Source organism: Acomys minous (assembly GCF_964271855.1).
Source record: "Acomys minous genome assembly, chromosome: 19".
Lineage (NCBI taxonomy): Eukaryota > Metazoa > Chordata > Mammalia > Rodentia > Muridae > Acomys > Acomys minous.
Window position 1 is genome coordinate 65,513,207 of NC_140499.1, and position 14,871 is coordinate 65,528,077.

A 14,871-nucleotide genomic window follows, 5' to 3' on the forward strand; every position below is an offset into this window, starting at 1 on the left:
AACAAACAAAGACCAAGTACACATCACACGGGGCGAGTGATGAGCCCACAAGCCTTCTTCCTCCATTGACATGAAAGCTGCCTGAGCTCCACAACCTTCATGGGCCCTGTCCATCACATCAAGGGCAATCCCATCTTTCTTTACTATCACAAGCCGTGTTTATAGCTCTGCAACAACACTTGTACCCAGCACCAGACACGGACTGTATCAGATGGTGATGCTGCGACGAGGGCAGCCCGCCCCCACAACGGCACTGCCTCGCCTGGAGGCCTCCCCAGACCGCACCCCGCCCGTGAGCTGCAGCCACCGCTCTCCTATCCTCTACCTACAATTTGCAGATGCAAATACAGACTGTGGGCTGGGAACATGGACGGGAGGCAGAGCACTTACCAGTGCACACAGGCCCTGGGCACTCAACCCCCAATGCAGCAAAGCAGGGCGTCGCAGCGGACGTACACGGTTTTGTTTTGATCCCAAGTGTGAGACAGGGAACGGATTTGTGAGAAAACAGGTGATGTTTATCCACTAGAAGACACACCACCTCGTGAGGGGCTTGGTTTTGCCAGCTGAAACACTTATTACAGACTCTGAGAGGAGATATATATATGAGCCCAAAACAGGTGAGGGCTTTTTGGGTCTTGGTGTTGTTTAGCTGTTCATTGCTCCACTTCGAGACTCTCCTAGAGAGAACTGCTCCAGAGAACACTTCGGGGCTCCAGGTTCCGGCTGCTGTTCCAGGTTCCAGCAGCAACTTCGGTGGAATTGCTGGTCTGCTGAAATCCTGCCGACTACACCAGGGGAACCGCTCCCAGGAACTGAGTCCAAAAAGGTCTACTTCTCCTGTTCCCCAAAACCTCTTTTTCCTCCTATCTAGGGTAGGTGGGTTGGAAAGGAGGTGTAAGAATCAAAGAACCTCATAGCCAGGCGTGGTGGCACAGCCTTTAATCCCAGCACTCAGGAGGCAGGGACAGGCTGATCGCTGTGAGTTCAAGGCCAGCCTGGTCTACAAAGCGAGTTAAGGACAGCCAGGGTTACACAGAGAAACCAAAATGAATAAATAAATAAATTAAAGAGTTAAAGAACCTCAAATAAAGTAGGTTTGGAAAAGGTCGAAGCCTACAGGTGGTCTCCAACGTACTTTGGGCAGAGTGGGTAACTTAACTTCTAATGTTGTGGAGGAAGATACACAGATGCTGTTTCAGGGTGTCAGCAAAATCACAGCTGCTGTTGCAAAGTTCTTTCCTGCTTTATAGCCAGAGGGAATTTTTTGTTTCTTTCTTTGTCTTTTTACTGTATTACATTTTTTTAAAGTTTGGAAGAAAGACTGATAAGATACGAAAGCCAGACAGGTCAGTAAATCCTATCGTTCTGGAAAGGATTGCCGAGTTGGCTGTACAACTAGAGAATTTGCGGGCAGAGGTTGAAGCACTTGGAAAGCAAAAAGCGGTGTTGGTAAAGGGCAAACACCTGGTCACCGGGAGCCAGTGTTTCCCACAAGTGCCGCCCAGCTCTGCTCCACGAGCCAGGTGTCCAGAGCACCAGAGTGTGGAAAGGGGCGGAAAGAAACGGGAAGCCAGAGGGGCAGTAAAGGTTCTAGAGGAACGAGAAAGCAGACAGGCCGAAAAGGCTTTGTAGACAAGTGTTCCGATGGAGGAATTCTCTAAGGGCTACACAGACACCCTCTGAGTGGGCAAGAGAGACAGTATTAGCTCTCAGGAGCATCAAAACAATATCATAGGACAAGCTATAGCTAGAAGTCTCAGATATCAAAGCACCCGGTGCTTAACTGGGCCATTTACAAAAAACAAAACAACAACAAAAACCCTGTAAGGTTATAAGTTGCAGACCCCTAACTAACAGGAGCACTCACTCTGGAGTAACTGGTACTCGGAGAAGAGTACAAGGAGCTTCTGGCCGTGATGGTGATGATGTGCCAAGACTCCCATGGGGTTGTAGCTGCTGCGGGAAGGGAAAACATTGCTCTAGGGAGAGACGCAAGAGGTAATATCTTGCCATTGGGAAATGAAAGGAGGGGCCTGTTAGCTCGAGGCCCTGCAGCAAACAATAAGAGCTGTCTTTCTTTGGTCAGCCAGGAGGTGACAAACTTGCTGGAAAACAAAGACTAGGTATCGATGATTTAATGCATGCTACTGAAGGCAGCCAGCTTTGGGTCTGGCCTCTGAAAACTTCTTCCACTGTCCCCACAGGTTGACTGTTAGAAGATAACCACTGGTGTCTACGGTCCTTTACCCTCACTGTAGGAACAATGCTGGGAAGAAGTGGATGAATTTCTCAAGGCTCCATTGTGCATCTGGTATCATAGGTGGGGACTGTAAGGAAGAAATTAAAGTCCTGGCACATGTAAAGGAGACGCAAGTGAATGCAGGGGGTAGAATTGCTCAGCTGTTACTGTTTCCTTACACCAAGGGCAAAGCCGCTCCAGTAGAAAGAATGTATCTACAGGGAGTGAAAAAATATTGTTACTGACAAAACTTATATAGATCTGACCAGGGAAGACCTCCTATTACCTGAAACGTGAATGTGTTCATATAGCAAGGGAATCTTATGGGACACCTGGTCCTTATGACATGGCATCCTTTTATACAGCATGGATATTACAGCTCAAACAGACGTATAATATTGATGCCTTACACCTGCTCAAAAATAGGGCAGACACTTATCTTTAATTTGTACACCTTGCATAGTCCATATACGTGTAGAAATGTACCTAGAATACTTTTAAAAGTTTGCTTATTTTCAGAGCAAAAAACCCAGATAATAATGAAGACAAAGCAAGAAGCCCAGGTGATTCAATCTGAAATACTGCCTCAGCTACTGTTTCCTCAAGAATTTGTATGCATGTCAACTTTAAGAGGGCTAGCCCGAGGAGCTGAGGAGCCGGGGAGCCGGGCGTGGTGGCGCACACCTTTAATCCCAGCACTCAAGAGGCAGGAGGCCAGCCTGGTCTACAAAGCGAGTCCAGGACAGCCAATGCTACACAGAGAGACCCTGTCTCGAAAAGCCAAAAAAAAAAAAAAAAAAAAAAAAAGGGAGGATATAGAACTACAGGATAAAAGGTAGATTATTGACTCTATTAGCCTCAAGTATTTTACATTGGTATTGTAGATTGATAGAAACTAAGATTATTTTGTTCAAGTTTTGCTTTGTGTGTTGTACATATTGTATATTGATTTTGTTCAACATTTGCTTTATGTATTGTTCATATGCAACTCACTTAAAAATGGGTGGATCAAGAAAAAAAAATGGGCAGATCACTGTGAGTTTGAGGCCAGCCTGGTCTACAAAGCGAGTCCAGGACAGCAAAGGATACACAGAGAAACCCTGTCTCAAAAACAAAGTGAAGTAAAGTTCTAGTCTCATGAGAACAAATTATTACAAACTGTAACTATTCAGGATGGCTGGAGATACGTTAGTAGTTACTCACCCATAAATCTCATTTGTAGTCGTTAGATACTAGTTTAATTATAGAAGCTTTAGTTTCTTGCATGTTTTCAAGGTTAAGCAGGTAGGGCATGGACAGGATAATGACTGTGCACTATAGTAAATAGATGGTCTCAAAACACTTCAGATCTACAGAATAGGGCATTTAATAACACAGGGACATGTCTGCTCCTGGCAGCACCTCAAAGAAACAAGTGTGGCAGACCAGCCACTGGCCTGAGGAACTGTTCTTTTCTCTGCTGACAGCAGACTGACTGTCCAAACCGTGATCAAGCATTACACTGAGAAATTAGCTGTCCAGCTTTGCAGAGGCTAGGTGGGCCAGTCCTTCAAAATTCCTGCTTCACAGAATAGTCTGTCAGATATTTTGGGCTGGCAGGCTGAAGACTGGGTGTCCCAAGGATAGAGAAAACCTGTGACTGGCCAGGCAGTCCACGCTCTGTCCTGTCTATACTGTTGGAAGTTGCTTGCCTGTACTTCCTTCATATTAGATATTTTCTTCTTAGGTCTCCGATGGGGTTGAAGACTAGCTATAGTATTAATATAAGCATTAGTTTAAGAGCTAAAAACATGTTTAGAGGTTGATAAATGTAAATTATAATAAAGTGATTCAGGAAAACTTTGGACACTGTGATAAGACTCAGTAGGATAGGACAGATAGTGGAATAATGTCTCCAAGATTGTCAAATACAAATGGACTGATCCTTGTAAATGTTACTTTTTATTTTCTTTTGGTTTTTCGAGACAGGGTTTCTCTGTGTAGCCTTGGCTGTCTTGGACTCGCTTTGTAAACCAGGCTGGCCCCAAACTCACAGCAATCCACCTGCCTCTGCCTCCCAAGCTAGAATTAAAGGCGTGCGCCACCATGCCCAGCTGTAAATAACTTTTACTGGATAATTACCATAATTATTTTTACTACATTTAGTTTATTTTTTAAAAGAAAGGGGTATATGTAGTGGATGTACACGTTTTTGTTTTGATCCCAAGTGTGGGATGGGGAAGACTTGTGAGATCGCAGGTGATGTTTATCCACTAGAAGAACCACCTCGTGGGGGGCTTGGTTTTTTGCCAGCTGAAACACTTATTACAGACTCTGAGAGGAGATATATATATGAGCCCCAAACAGCAAGTGGGCTTTTTGGGTCTTGGCATTGTTTAGCTGTTCATCGCTCCACTTCAAGAGTCTCCTAGAGAGAACCGCTCCAGAGAATACTTCAGGTTCCAGCAGCAACTTTGGTTGAGTTGCTGGTCTGCTGAAATCCTGCCAACTATGTAAGGGGAATCGCTCCCAGGAACTGAGTCCAAAAAGGATCTACTTCTCCTGTTCCCATTAACCTCTTTCCCCTCCTGTCTAGGGTAGGTGGGTTGGAAGGGAGGTGCAAGCATTAAAGAACCCCAAATAAAACAGGTTTGGAAAAGGTCGAAGCCTACAGATGTCACTAAGAACAAGGAGTGATGTACTAAATTTTTAGGCACATTAATGAAGTATATTTGAAAATATGACCTGGATTACTCTAATATATCTCCAATTAAAATCACTTCCTTATCTCTCAGGATAGAAGGCTATGTCTCATAGCTCCTGTTGCATAAAAAGAGTTACTTCTAGGGTTTAAGTCAGATGGCAGGCTAGATGGCTCATAACAGCAGCAGCAAAACTGTTTTGTTTTGTTTTTCTTCATTCAGGGTAAGATAGCCAAGGGTGTCTTTGAGAGCAAACCCGTTATTCAGCACAGGCTAGCCTTGAACTTGTGGTGATCATCTTACCTGCACCTCCCTAGGTGCTGGACCTACGCAAGCGCACCAGTCCAACTTGTTTTAGACCTCTTAAAAGTTAGAAAATTCAGTCGGGCATGGTGCCACACACCTTTAATGCTAGCACCCAGGGAGGCAGTGGCAGGTTTGAGCCTGGTGTACAAAGCAAGTCCACGACAGCCAAGGCTACACAGAGAAACCCTGTCTTGAGAAAAAAGAGTGGGTCCTCAGCAGAACCCTCTTAATGAAAAAGGAAAAGAGCCTGAGGAACTGTCAGTGATGGAGAGGACGGGAAGAGCCGTCTGCAGAGGATGTGGCAGGCATGCCTCGTGTCCACGCCTCCCTTTCACATGCAAAGCTGCCACTATTAGAAGCAAAGGGGGGAAACTTGAAGCTTTATTCAGGTTGTAAAGGCTGCAGACAGCACATCTAAGTCTATGTCCAGGCAGGGTCTTTACAGCCCCTGGGCAGACTCAGCTACCCTCCCTCTGGCCTCACTTCTTGTCTTCCTCTTTCTTGTCTTTCTTGCCGTCTTTGTTGGCCTGGGAGGCCAGCGAGCCCATTGCATTCCTAATGGCTTCATTGTTGGGGTCCACACCTGGAAGGTTCTCCAGGACACTCTGAAGGAACTCTGGGTCCTGCATCACGTCATAGTCGTCCTCCTCCTGAAAAAGGGCAACCATGAACCGGGGCCCACAGGGCCGCACACGCGGCAGGGGGCAGAGACACAGTGCTGCCCACGCCTGACTGCAGGGGCAGGGAAGTCAGCACGTCCCGTTCCCATAAACAGTGAGCGCTGCTGACAACAGCAAAGCCTGAGACACCGCCACAAGCCGCTCTCCTTCCCCAGACCACTCCACTTCTCCACCTCACTCTGCTGCCTCGGCAAGGTTTACAAAGAAACACGCGCCCACGTCTTTCCTTCTGCTCTCGAAGGCCTAGAGCAAAGGCCCTGGCTCTGAAAGGCTGCCGGTCGGAATACAAGGGGATCTCAGACCTGATGGGACCAGAGGCTTACTGCTGGCCCTCACCTTCACTGGCTCAGATGTGTCCATGGCTGAGCTGGCATCGATGTCAGGCGACTCTGCTTGGCCAAACTCTGAGGAAAGGACAGCAGCAATCTGCTCAGTGCTATCTCCCCCACCCCACCCCTCCGCCCAGGCCCTGCACACAGGCCTTGGCTTACCTGCTCCCTGCAGGGACATCTGCATAGCATAGGCTATCTGCTCTTCCTCAGTCATGCTGCTGAGGTCGGGGAGCCCAGCACGGCCAAACTCCTGCTGGCTGATGGTCATCTTCAGTAGGGCATCATCTGAGTCTGGGAAGGAACAGGAAAGGGTAGACCGAGTGGGCGTTCCACAGGGCTGCCCACGCTACTCCAAACCCAGCCCGACCTTCCTCACTCTAGCTTGAACTGGCCACCACCCTCAGGCCGGGACCTGCGAATCCACCTCCTTCACCTTCAGTCCCAGATGGAGCAATCCCAGCCTCGGCTGCAGAGGCTGCAGCCGCCCGCCGGGCCTCCTCCTCCTGCCGCTGTCGCTGTTCTTCCATAGAAACGCGAAGGGCCTGGCAGGGAGCAAGACAAGATCAGCCAGTGGCGGCTACAGTCAGAAGGCGGGACAGCACCTTCTGGCTTACCACATGGGGAGAAAGATTTAACCCTGACAAGTGGTAAGGGGAAAATGGAACAAGCTGGGGAGGCCAGGGCCTTAATTAGAAACACAAAGATGTGTTGGTACCCTCCGAAACCAAGACGGAATTACAGAGGATATGAAAAGGGTCTTATGGGCCGGACTTGGTGGCACACGCCTTTAATCCCAGCACTCGGGAGGCAGAGGCAGGCGGATCTCTGTGAGTTCGAGGCCAGCCTGGTCTACAAAAGGGAGTCCAGGATAGCCAGGGCTACACAGAGAAACCCTGTCTGGAAAAACAAAAACACAAAAAAACAAAAGAAAAGGGTCTTATGGAGGTACTCAGGACTGTAGAAAGATCAGAGCCCCAGGGCAACATCTGCTTACTAGGGCCAACTCAGGATCAGCACTGGGATCTACTCCAAACTCGAAGTCACTGGCACCAAGACCCAGCATAGCACCACCTTCACCAGCCAGAATAGGAGAACTGATGAGAGCATCGGCCAAGCTGGGCCCAGGAGGCACTGTCACTAAATGGGACCCGGTTCCGTCCTTGCCGTTCAGTGTGTTCACAAAGGCTGTCAGCTTCTCTGTGTTCACCTCCTGCAGAGCAGAGCACAAGACAGACACCACCGTCACTGAGTCCCCCTCAGTCCAGAGCTGCAGCTGCCTGCAGAGCCCCAGTGGGACTCTAGGAAAGGAGAGGACGGGCCTGCTCACATCCGAGGGGATCAAGTCCCATACCCTGTGGGCCTGACTCACCTCTTCCCCAAAATTGATGATGTCAACATTCACTTTTTCTTTCTTGAGGCGTTTAGCTAGTTTCACCAGCTAGGAAGGAATGGGGGGAAAATCAAGAAATTGATTCTATGCAGTGAGGACTGCACTTGCCTATGAAGCACAGAAACCCAGCACCTACCACAGGTCGGCCTGACTGAGGTCACACATGCCCCGCCCCCAAGACGACACAGCCGACACCCCGCCCAGATCCAAGTCCTGTCTGTGCACTCACGTCCTTCTCGCTGTCCTCCACAGGGCTGCCCACGAAGGCGATGATGCGCATCTTGTGGTTCTTGCCCTGCCGGTGCTTCAGAGCCAGCTGAGGAAGGAGAGACGCGCCCAGTCAGGTCAGGGAGCACCAGGGCCTTCCCTCAATAGTCCAGCACCATGCTCACTCAGGACAGGCACCGACGCGGTCGTGCCTCACGTGGACCAACTGTCAGACCAACCCTCGGGTCCAATCCGCAGGTCTAACTTTTCCTTCCATCCTCCTCACTCTTGCTGCCCCACTCTCTGTAGACTGAGTAAGCAACCTCAGGTCAGCAATCCCCAACCTGTAAGGGTTGTGACCCTTCACAGAGGTCACGTATCAGATGTCCTGTGTGTCAGACATTTCCTTATAATTCATAACAGGAGCAGAACTGCAGCTGTGAGTAGCACCAAACATAACCACATGGTTGGGGTCACCACAAGAGGCACTACAGTGAGGGGCCTCAGTGTCAGGGAGGTCTAGAGCCTCTCCTCGCTCTACCTAGCTCTGGATCACACCTCTGGAGAACTGAGCACCGATCCTCACGGCGGGGAGGCGGCAGGACTCACATGGGCCACCCGGATGCCGGTGCAGAAGGTGATCTTGCCCTTGGGCTGGACAGTGTGGAGCTTGGAGAGGATGCGGCCCGTGTCGGGGGTGAGTGTGGTCAGCACTTCACAGTCGCTGGGTGTGAGCAAAGCACTCAGTGAGTTCACAGAACACACGTGCCCCCCCCCCGACCACTCCCACCCAGCTTTTCTCTTCTCCGCACCCCGCAACAGGGTTTCTCTGGTACTGCTGGCTGTCCTGGAACTCACTATGTAGGCCCAGCTGGCCTCTCCAGTGCTGAGATTAAGGCGTGCACACCACCTAGCTATTCCTCTTTTCTTCAGAGACCTAAAAACTTTTATCCTTTTTAAGATATGGCCTCCTGAAGGACAAGATGGTGAAAACCTTTAGTCTGCATCTGGGAGGCAGAGACAATACATCTGAGCCTGATGCCAGACATGAAACCCTGTCTCCAAAAACAAGAGAGGGGGCTGGAGAGACGGCTCATTGATTACGAGCACTGACTGCTCTTGCAGAGGACACAGCTTCATTTCCCAGCACCCCACGGTGGCTCACAATCAGGTGTGACTCGGCTCCAGGGATCTGAACCCCTTTCCAAACCGCTGAGGGCACCATGCGTGACCATGGTGCATATGCATTTGTACGTACAGGCCAAACATGCATATACATAAAATACAAAATATATCTTAAAAAGAAAAAAAAAAAGGACATTCAAGTTTGAAGTTTACCAGGGCTATAAGAAAAACCCTGTGTGACACCCCACCCTGCCCCCCAAAAAATCCTCCCCAACCACAACAAGCTGCACTGAGGAATAAGAAAAGCACAGGGAAGGATAAAAACAGCCTGTGCTACCAACCAAAGGCAGCCACCTCCAAACCCAAGGGGAACACCACCCACCTTCAAAGACCCTCTGTGTCCCACGTACTTGGCCAGGGTGATGAGGCCCACGTTATTCTCAGGGTTGCTTCGGGTCTTTGAGTGACACACGATGTTGACAGCGTCCTGCTGGGCCTGCAGCCGGGTGGGAAGGAAGTCTCCATTCCGCATGTACTCGCTGTTGTCCACACTGTCGGATTAGGAGAAAAGAGAAGGAAAACAACCACTGTAGGACTCCTGACACAGCCTCACCACCTCCTGGCAGACGCACTGCACTAAGCAGTGACTTTCAGGCTTCTTGGAACACACAGTCACCTGGAACTTTCTGTCTTAACAGAGTATACAAGCTAAGTGAGGCAACACACAGCTGCAATCCCAGAATTAAGTAGACAGAGGATCAGGAGTACATGACCAGCCTCAACTACACTGTCAGTGTGAGGCCAGCCTGGGCTACATGAGTCCTTATCTCAAAAGAATAGAAAACAAAACAAAGCCAGAATCTACATAATATGAAAAATAGACTCCAGCTTCCCAGAGCTCCCTGCCTTTTTTTGAGGGAGGGGAGTTAATTACACAATCTACATTAAGCCACATCCCTGGCGTGGGACCAACTCCTTTTTTAAGATTTATTCACAGATTTTATGTACACGAATGCATCTGATCCCATTACAGATGGTTGTGAGCCACCATGTGGGTGCTGGGAATTGAACTCAGGACCTCTGGAAGATCAACTAGTGCTCTTAGCCGCTGAGCCCAACTCTTGACGCTGGGACCAACTCTTAACGACCCTTGAGGCCTAGGAGAGTTCTTAGAGCCAGGAGCGCTGCCTGTGCTAAGGGAAGGGAGTGGTGCCCACAGCAAGATACTTTATTCTATTCAAAAGCCAAATTCTGGTTCAGTGGTAACTTTTTTCCACCTTATAAAGCTTTACGTGATAATAAATAGGACCAAAAAATGGTCTTCAGGAACTGGATGGTCTCCAGGAACTGGATCTCTCCCCTCAGGGTGCCAGAAACTGCAAAGGTCATCAGGCTCACAAGGCAAGCACTTTCACCAGCTGAGCCACTTTGCCAGACCCTTCGTGTTTTTCCTTGTATTCTCCATATGGGGTTGCTTTGTTTTGAGAATTATATGCATGTGAAGTACTGAACATCATACCTAACACTTAGCAAAGAAAAGCACAGGCTGCATGCATGATGCTGTGGCTTTGGCTTCACCACCACAAAACAGGAAGTAATCCGAGAGACTGGTGACCCAGACACACACCTGTGAACAGCCTCTGTGAAGACGCAGCTGACCCCATGGGCCACATTACTCAGGTCCTGCTTTAAAGAGACAGTTCCCAATGCTCTCCCAGGAGGGGTGTGGCAGCCTCTCAACCTTCAGATAAAGTGGTAAATCCAAATATAAAAATAATAGAGGCTTCTAGCATAGTTTGGATGGACCACCTACTAGTACAAGGGCGGTGGGCAAGACCAAGGAATAGATGCGGCTGGGGGAAATGGTCAGAGCATGAAGGCAGTTTAGAGAGAGAGAAAACTGCCTTTCTGACAGCGAACAATAAAGCAGAAAGCAGCTGTGCTGTCCTCACAATTACCGGGGAAGGAGATGGTGGAAAAATACAGGTGCCTTACCACCTGTGCACGCGTTCCTGAACTTTCCTCACGTCTTACCTGTACTCGGAGACACGGAGAAGTCACTACAGTTCTCCAAGAATGCGCAAAAGGTAAGTGTCAGTCAACAGGTTCTGGATTCTAAATCTGTATCTTTCTGCTTTAACACACTCTCTCCCAGAAGTGAATACAAATTTGGAAAACAAAAATGTTGGACTTGAGGTCAAAATTTTAACTCCAGACAAATAATGAGCAACTTTGGAGATTTATGTTTACTGTTTTTAGGTGTGTGTGTGTGTGTCCGTCCGTCCGTCCGTCCGTCCGTCCGTCCTCAGAGGTCAAGCCTACTGGATCTTCCAGACCTATGAACAGGACGATGAGCACCAGGAACCAACTGGGGTCCTCTGCAAGAACAGTAAGTGCTCTTACCCACTCAACCATCCCTCCAGCCCCAACAACAACTACTTTGTGGCTGTGTTTTTGTTTTGTTGTTTCTCCAGACAGCATTTCTCTGGGTAGCCCTGGCTGTCCTGGAACTAGCTGTGAACCAGGCTGGTCTCGAATTCATAGAGATCCGCCTGCCTCTGCCTCCTGAGTGCTGGGATAAAGGAAGTGCTGCCACCACACCAGGCCCCAACAGGTAACTTCTAAGAGCAATGTTAGGGTTGTACTAAAACCACTTTTTAATACTAAAACTCACTCATTATTTGCCTGAAATTCAAATTTACCTGGGCATCCTGATTGTGTTAGTTTTAAGAGAGAGTCTTGCTAGGTAATCCTGGCATAAAAACCCCGTCTCACCTTCCAAGTGCTGAAACACAAACTTGAGCCATCAAGTCTGGCAGCACTCTGTATTTTAGAAGCAGTGCTAGGCAATCTCCAAAGGGCCTGGTGACCCAGGCTTATAATTCTGTATACTTGGGAGGTGGAAGCATAAGATTCCAAGTTCAAGACCAGCCTATACATCTTCTCAAATAAAGAGCTCAAAGCTAGCCTGAGCTACAATGTCAAAACTCTTATCTAAAAAAATAATGCCGGTGACAACAAATGCACTAAGGAAGGGGTGTGGCTCATTGGTGGAGCACTTTCCCAGCATTCACAAGGCTCTTTGAAAAACAAAACCCTCAGCCCGGGTGGTGGAGCCACACACCTTTAATCCCAACACTTGGAGGCAGAGGCAGGCGGATCTCCCTGAGTTCCAAGCCAGCCTGGTCTACAGAGCGAGTTCCTGGGTGGCCAAGGCTACACAGAGAAACCCTGTCACAAAAACAAAAAAACCAAAACAAACAAAAAAACCACACCAAAAAACAAATGAAAAGAAAAAAATCAAAAAGAAAGAAAAAACCCTCTTGTGGCCCTGAAGAATATGTCCTCATTTTGATTTTTACTGATTTTCCTTTTTTTCTTTGCCTCAGCTTCTAATCCGACTCCTAATAGGGACATACACACCTGGTACGAGCTAATTCCCCGGAGAAGAGCTAACTCACTGCGCGGTGGTGCTGAACTTTATTTGCTCTGTGGCTACAGCAAATCACCTTTAGTCCTCCGGATTCACAATGAAACGAAGGACTACTTTTCCTGAACGCTGCTGTGAGGTGTAGGCGAGCTACGGTGCAGGGAAAGGCCCCGAATGCTGCTCACTGCTTTCCGCGGGGCGCGGAGGGAGGACAGGGTCCGGGAACCAGGGGTTCCGGGCCTGAGTTCCTGGGCCGGGATGACTCAGGGAGTCGTCTGCCTGCCTCCCCCGGGCCTCCACGCCACATCCCACCCGGCGGCCCCGTCCACACCCCAAGCCCTCGGGCCTCGGCGCCTCGCGCACCAGCGACCCGGGCGCGCCCCCCCAGCCATGTCCGGAGCTCCTCACCAAACCATAGTGCTCTCCAACACCATCTTGCCTCCTTCCCTCTGTGGACCGGCTCCGGGACTGACTAACAAGAGCCCCTGCGATTGGCCTGGCGCTCGTGGCCAATCATAGAACTCGGCCTTCACGTCGTCCCGCCTCTGCGCCCCGCGATGAGTTCTGGGACTTGTAGGCGCCTCGGATTTAACAAGGAGCGCCGACTACCTGCGCATCCCGCTTAGCTTGGTTGGCAACCAGTTCAGGACGCAGTGGAGCACTGCACAGCTGGGCCTGGTGGCACTTGCAGCCTGAGGCAGGAGAGCTCTAATTCACCCTCTCCTCTGCTCTCTTTTTCTGTTTGGTTGCTTGGTTGGTTTTGTTGTTGAGGTTTGAGAAAGGGCGGCTGCAAATTCGCTGTGGAGCTCACTTTCAGTGCTGTTTACAAGGTACAGACAGCATCGTGATCAGATTTGAACTGCAGTTTTGATGCCAGCAGCTAGGAGACAGTTTTCTGGACCCAGACATGGAATAAGTTACATTTTGCTGGCATGGTTAAAGCGGAGGCAAGGTTTCTCTGTGTAGCCTTGGCTGTCCTAGACTCGCTTTGTAAGACCAGGCTGGCCTCGAACTCACAGCGATCTGCCTGCCTCTGCCTCCCTAGTGCTGGTATTAAAGGCGTGCCTTCTTCAGGTATTTCCACGTTTGTCTGTTAACCAGGAACGGATGTAAAGAGGGAAGTTGCCATTATCCGTTATCTAAACTGAGGCGCACAAGTGGTAAATGTGTCGCCTGTTGTGACTTAACTACCTGCAGCTTGCCCCCCGCTGTGATCTCATCCTAAATTCCAGGTCAGAGTCCAGGAGGGGACCAACTGCAAAGAGCTGATTCACGGTTCCTGAAACCAGGTGACCTGGAAAGGCCCAGTCCTTGCTTAACACCCATTGTGTCAAACCGTGATTGGTCAATGCCAGCGCCGACCTCACTCCCCCTCGCTCTGTTCCCACCCTTTAAAAATCTCCCATGAGCTGGCTGCCTTCCTGCACACACAGAAAATACAGCTTCTGTCTCTAAAGTGAGTTTTCTCAGCTTCCTCCCTGAACCAACATCATCATGGGCTACCTAGCTGTGTATTGAGACTGCCTCAGACACACAGGAGCGCATATGTACACTTAAGACTGTACATGTGTCAGTTGGAGCATGATCATGTAAAAAGTATCAGGATTGCTGAGCATGGGGGCACAGTTTTTTAATCCAGCACTCAGGAACCAGAGGCTGGCAGATCACTGCGAGTTCAAGGCCAGCCTGGTCTGTAAGGTGAGGCTAGGACTGCCAACAGCTGAGTAGGAAGGTCAGCTGGGTGCTTTCTCTGCCTCTCTGAGCTAGCAAGTTTTCACCCCAACATCTAGTTCTTGAGTCTTCACTGGCAAAAAAAAAAAATTAAATGATTTGGGATTTTTGTTTTTATAACAACAGCTATAAACACTTATACCCTCAAATTCAATTTACATATGTACTGCCTGCATTTAATTAAATACAGGGGAAAAAAATTAAACTTTTCAGTCCCCTAACTCCTGTATTCAGTCTGAAAGGTTGCAGGAATCCAGAAAAGTTTTGAGCAACCAAAAAAGTTTTTTTTTTATTTAAGTGTGTGTGTGTGTGTGTGTGTGTGTGTGTGTGTGTGTGTGTGTGTTCAGGTGCCTGCAGAGGCTGGAAGATGACATCAGATCTGGAACTGGAGTTCTAGGCAGCTGTGAGCCACCATGTGGTTGCTGGGAATTGAGCTCAGGACGTCTGAAGGAGCAGACAGGGCTCTTAACCACTGAACCATCTCTCCAGCCCCCAATCAAAACAATGCGATCACCCAAAGAATGAAAGATGAACCAGAAATTTATTTTGGTTAGTTAATCAACACCTTTAACCCCAACCCTTGGGAGGCAGAGTCAGGCAGATCTGTGGGTTTGAGGCCATCCTGGTGCATGTAATGAGTGCCAGAGCAGCCAGGGTTACACAGTGAGACCCTGTGGGCGAGGGGGAGGCACGTGCCTGTGACCCCAACTACATAGTGGAGGGATTACAAGTTTGAGGTCACCTTGG

The 14,871-nt window shown here is 49.1% G+C and overlaps 1 protein-coding gene across 1 annotated transcript; it reads right to left on the bottom strand.

Moving 5' to 3' along the window:
* Positions 1-5,581: 5,581 nt before the first annotated feature.
* Positions 5,582-12,931, bottom strand: PSMD4 (proteasome 26S subunit ubiquitin receptor, non-ATPase 4). The gene is made up of 10 exons (XM_084769568.1): positions 12,802-12,931; positions 9,374-9,514; positions 8,448-8,562; positions 7,861-7,947; positions 7,611-7,679; positions 7,236-7,451; positions 6,675-6,783; positions 6,401-6,532; positions 6,246-6,313; positions 5,582-5,879 (listed from the first exon to the last, which is right to left on the bottom strand). The coding sequence occupies exons 1-10, from the start codon at positions 12,825-12,827 to the stop codon at positions 5,709-5,711; spliced, it is 1,134 nt and encodes a 377-aa protein (XP_084625694.1). The 5' UTR covers positions 12,828-12,931; the 3' UTR covers positions 5,582-5,708.
* Between the last annotated feature and the right edge of the window lie 1,940 nt (positions 12,932-14,871).

Excerpts from the sequence above, each read along its gene's own strand:
- PSMD4 (XM_084769568.1), bottom strand. The coding sequence starts at position 12,827 with ATGGTGTTGGAGAGCACTATGGTTTG. Across the intron at positions 8,563-9,373 it reads GGCCTCATCACCCTGGCCAA|CGACTGTGAAGTGCTGACCA; the intron begins GTACGTGGGACA and ends GCTCACACCCAG. Across the intron at positions 6,784-7,235 it reads CTGATCCTGAGTTGGCCCTA|GCCCTTCGCGTTTCTATGGA; the intron begins GTAAGCAGATGT and ends GCTCCCTGCCAG.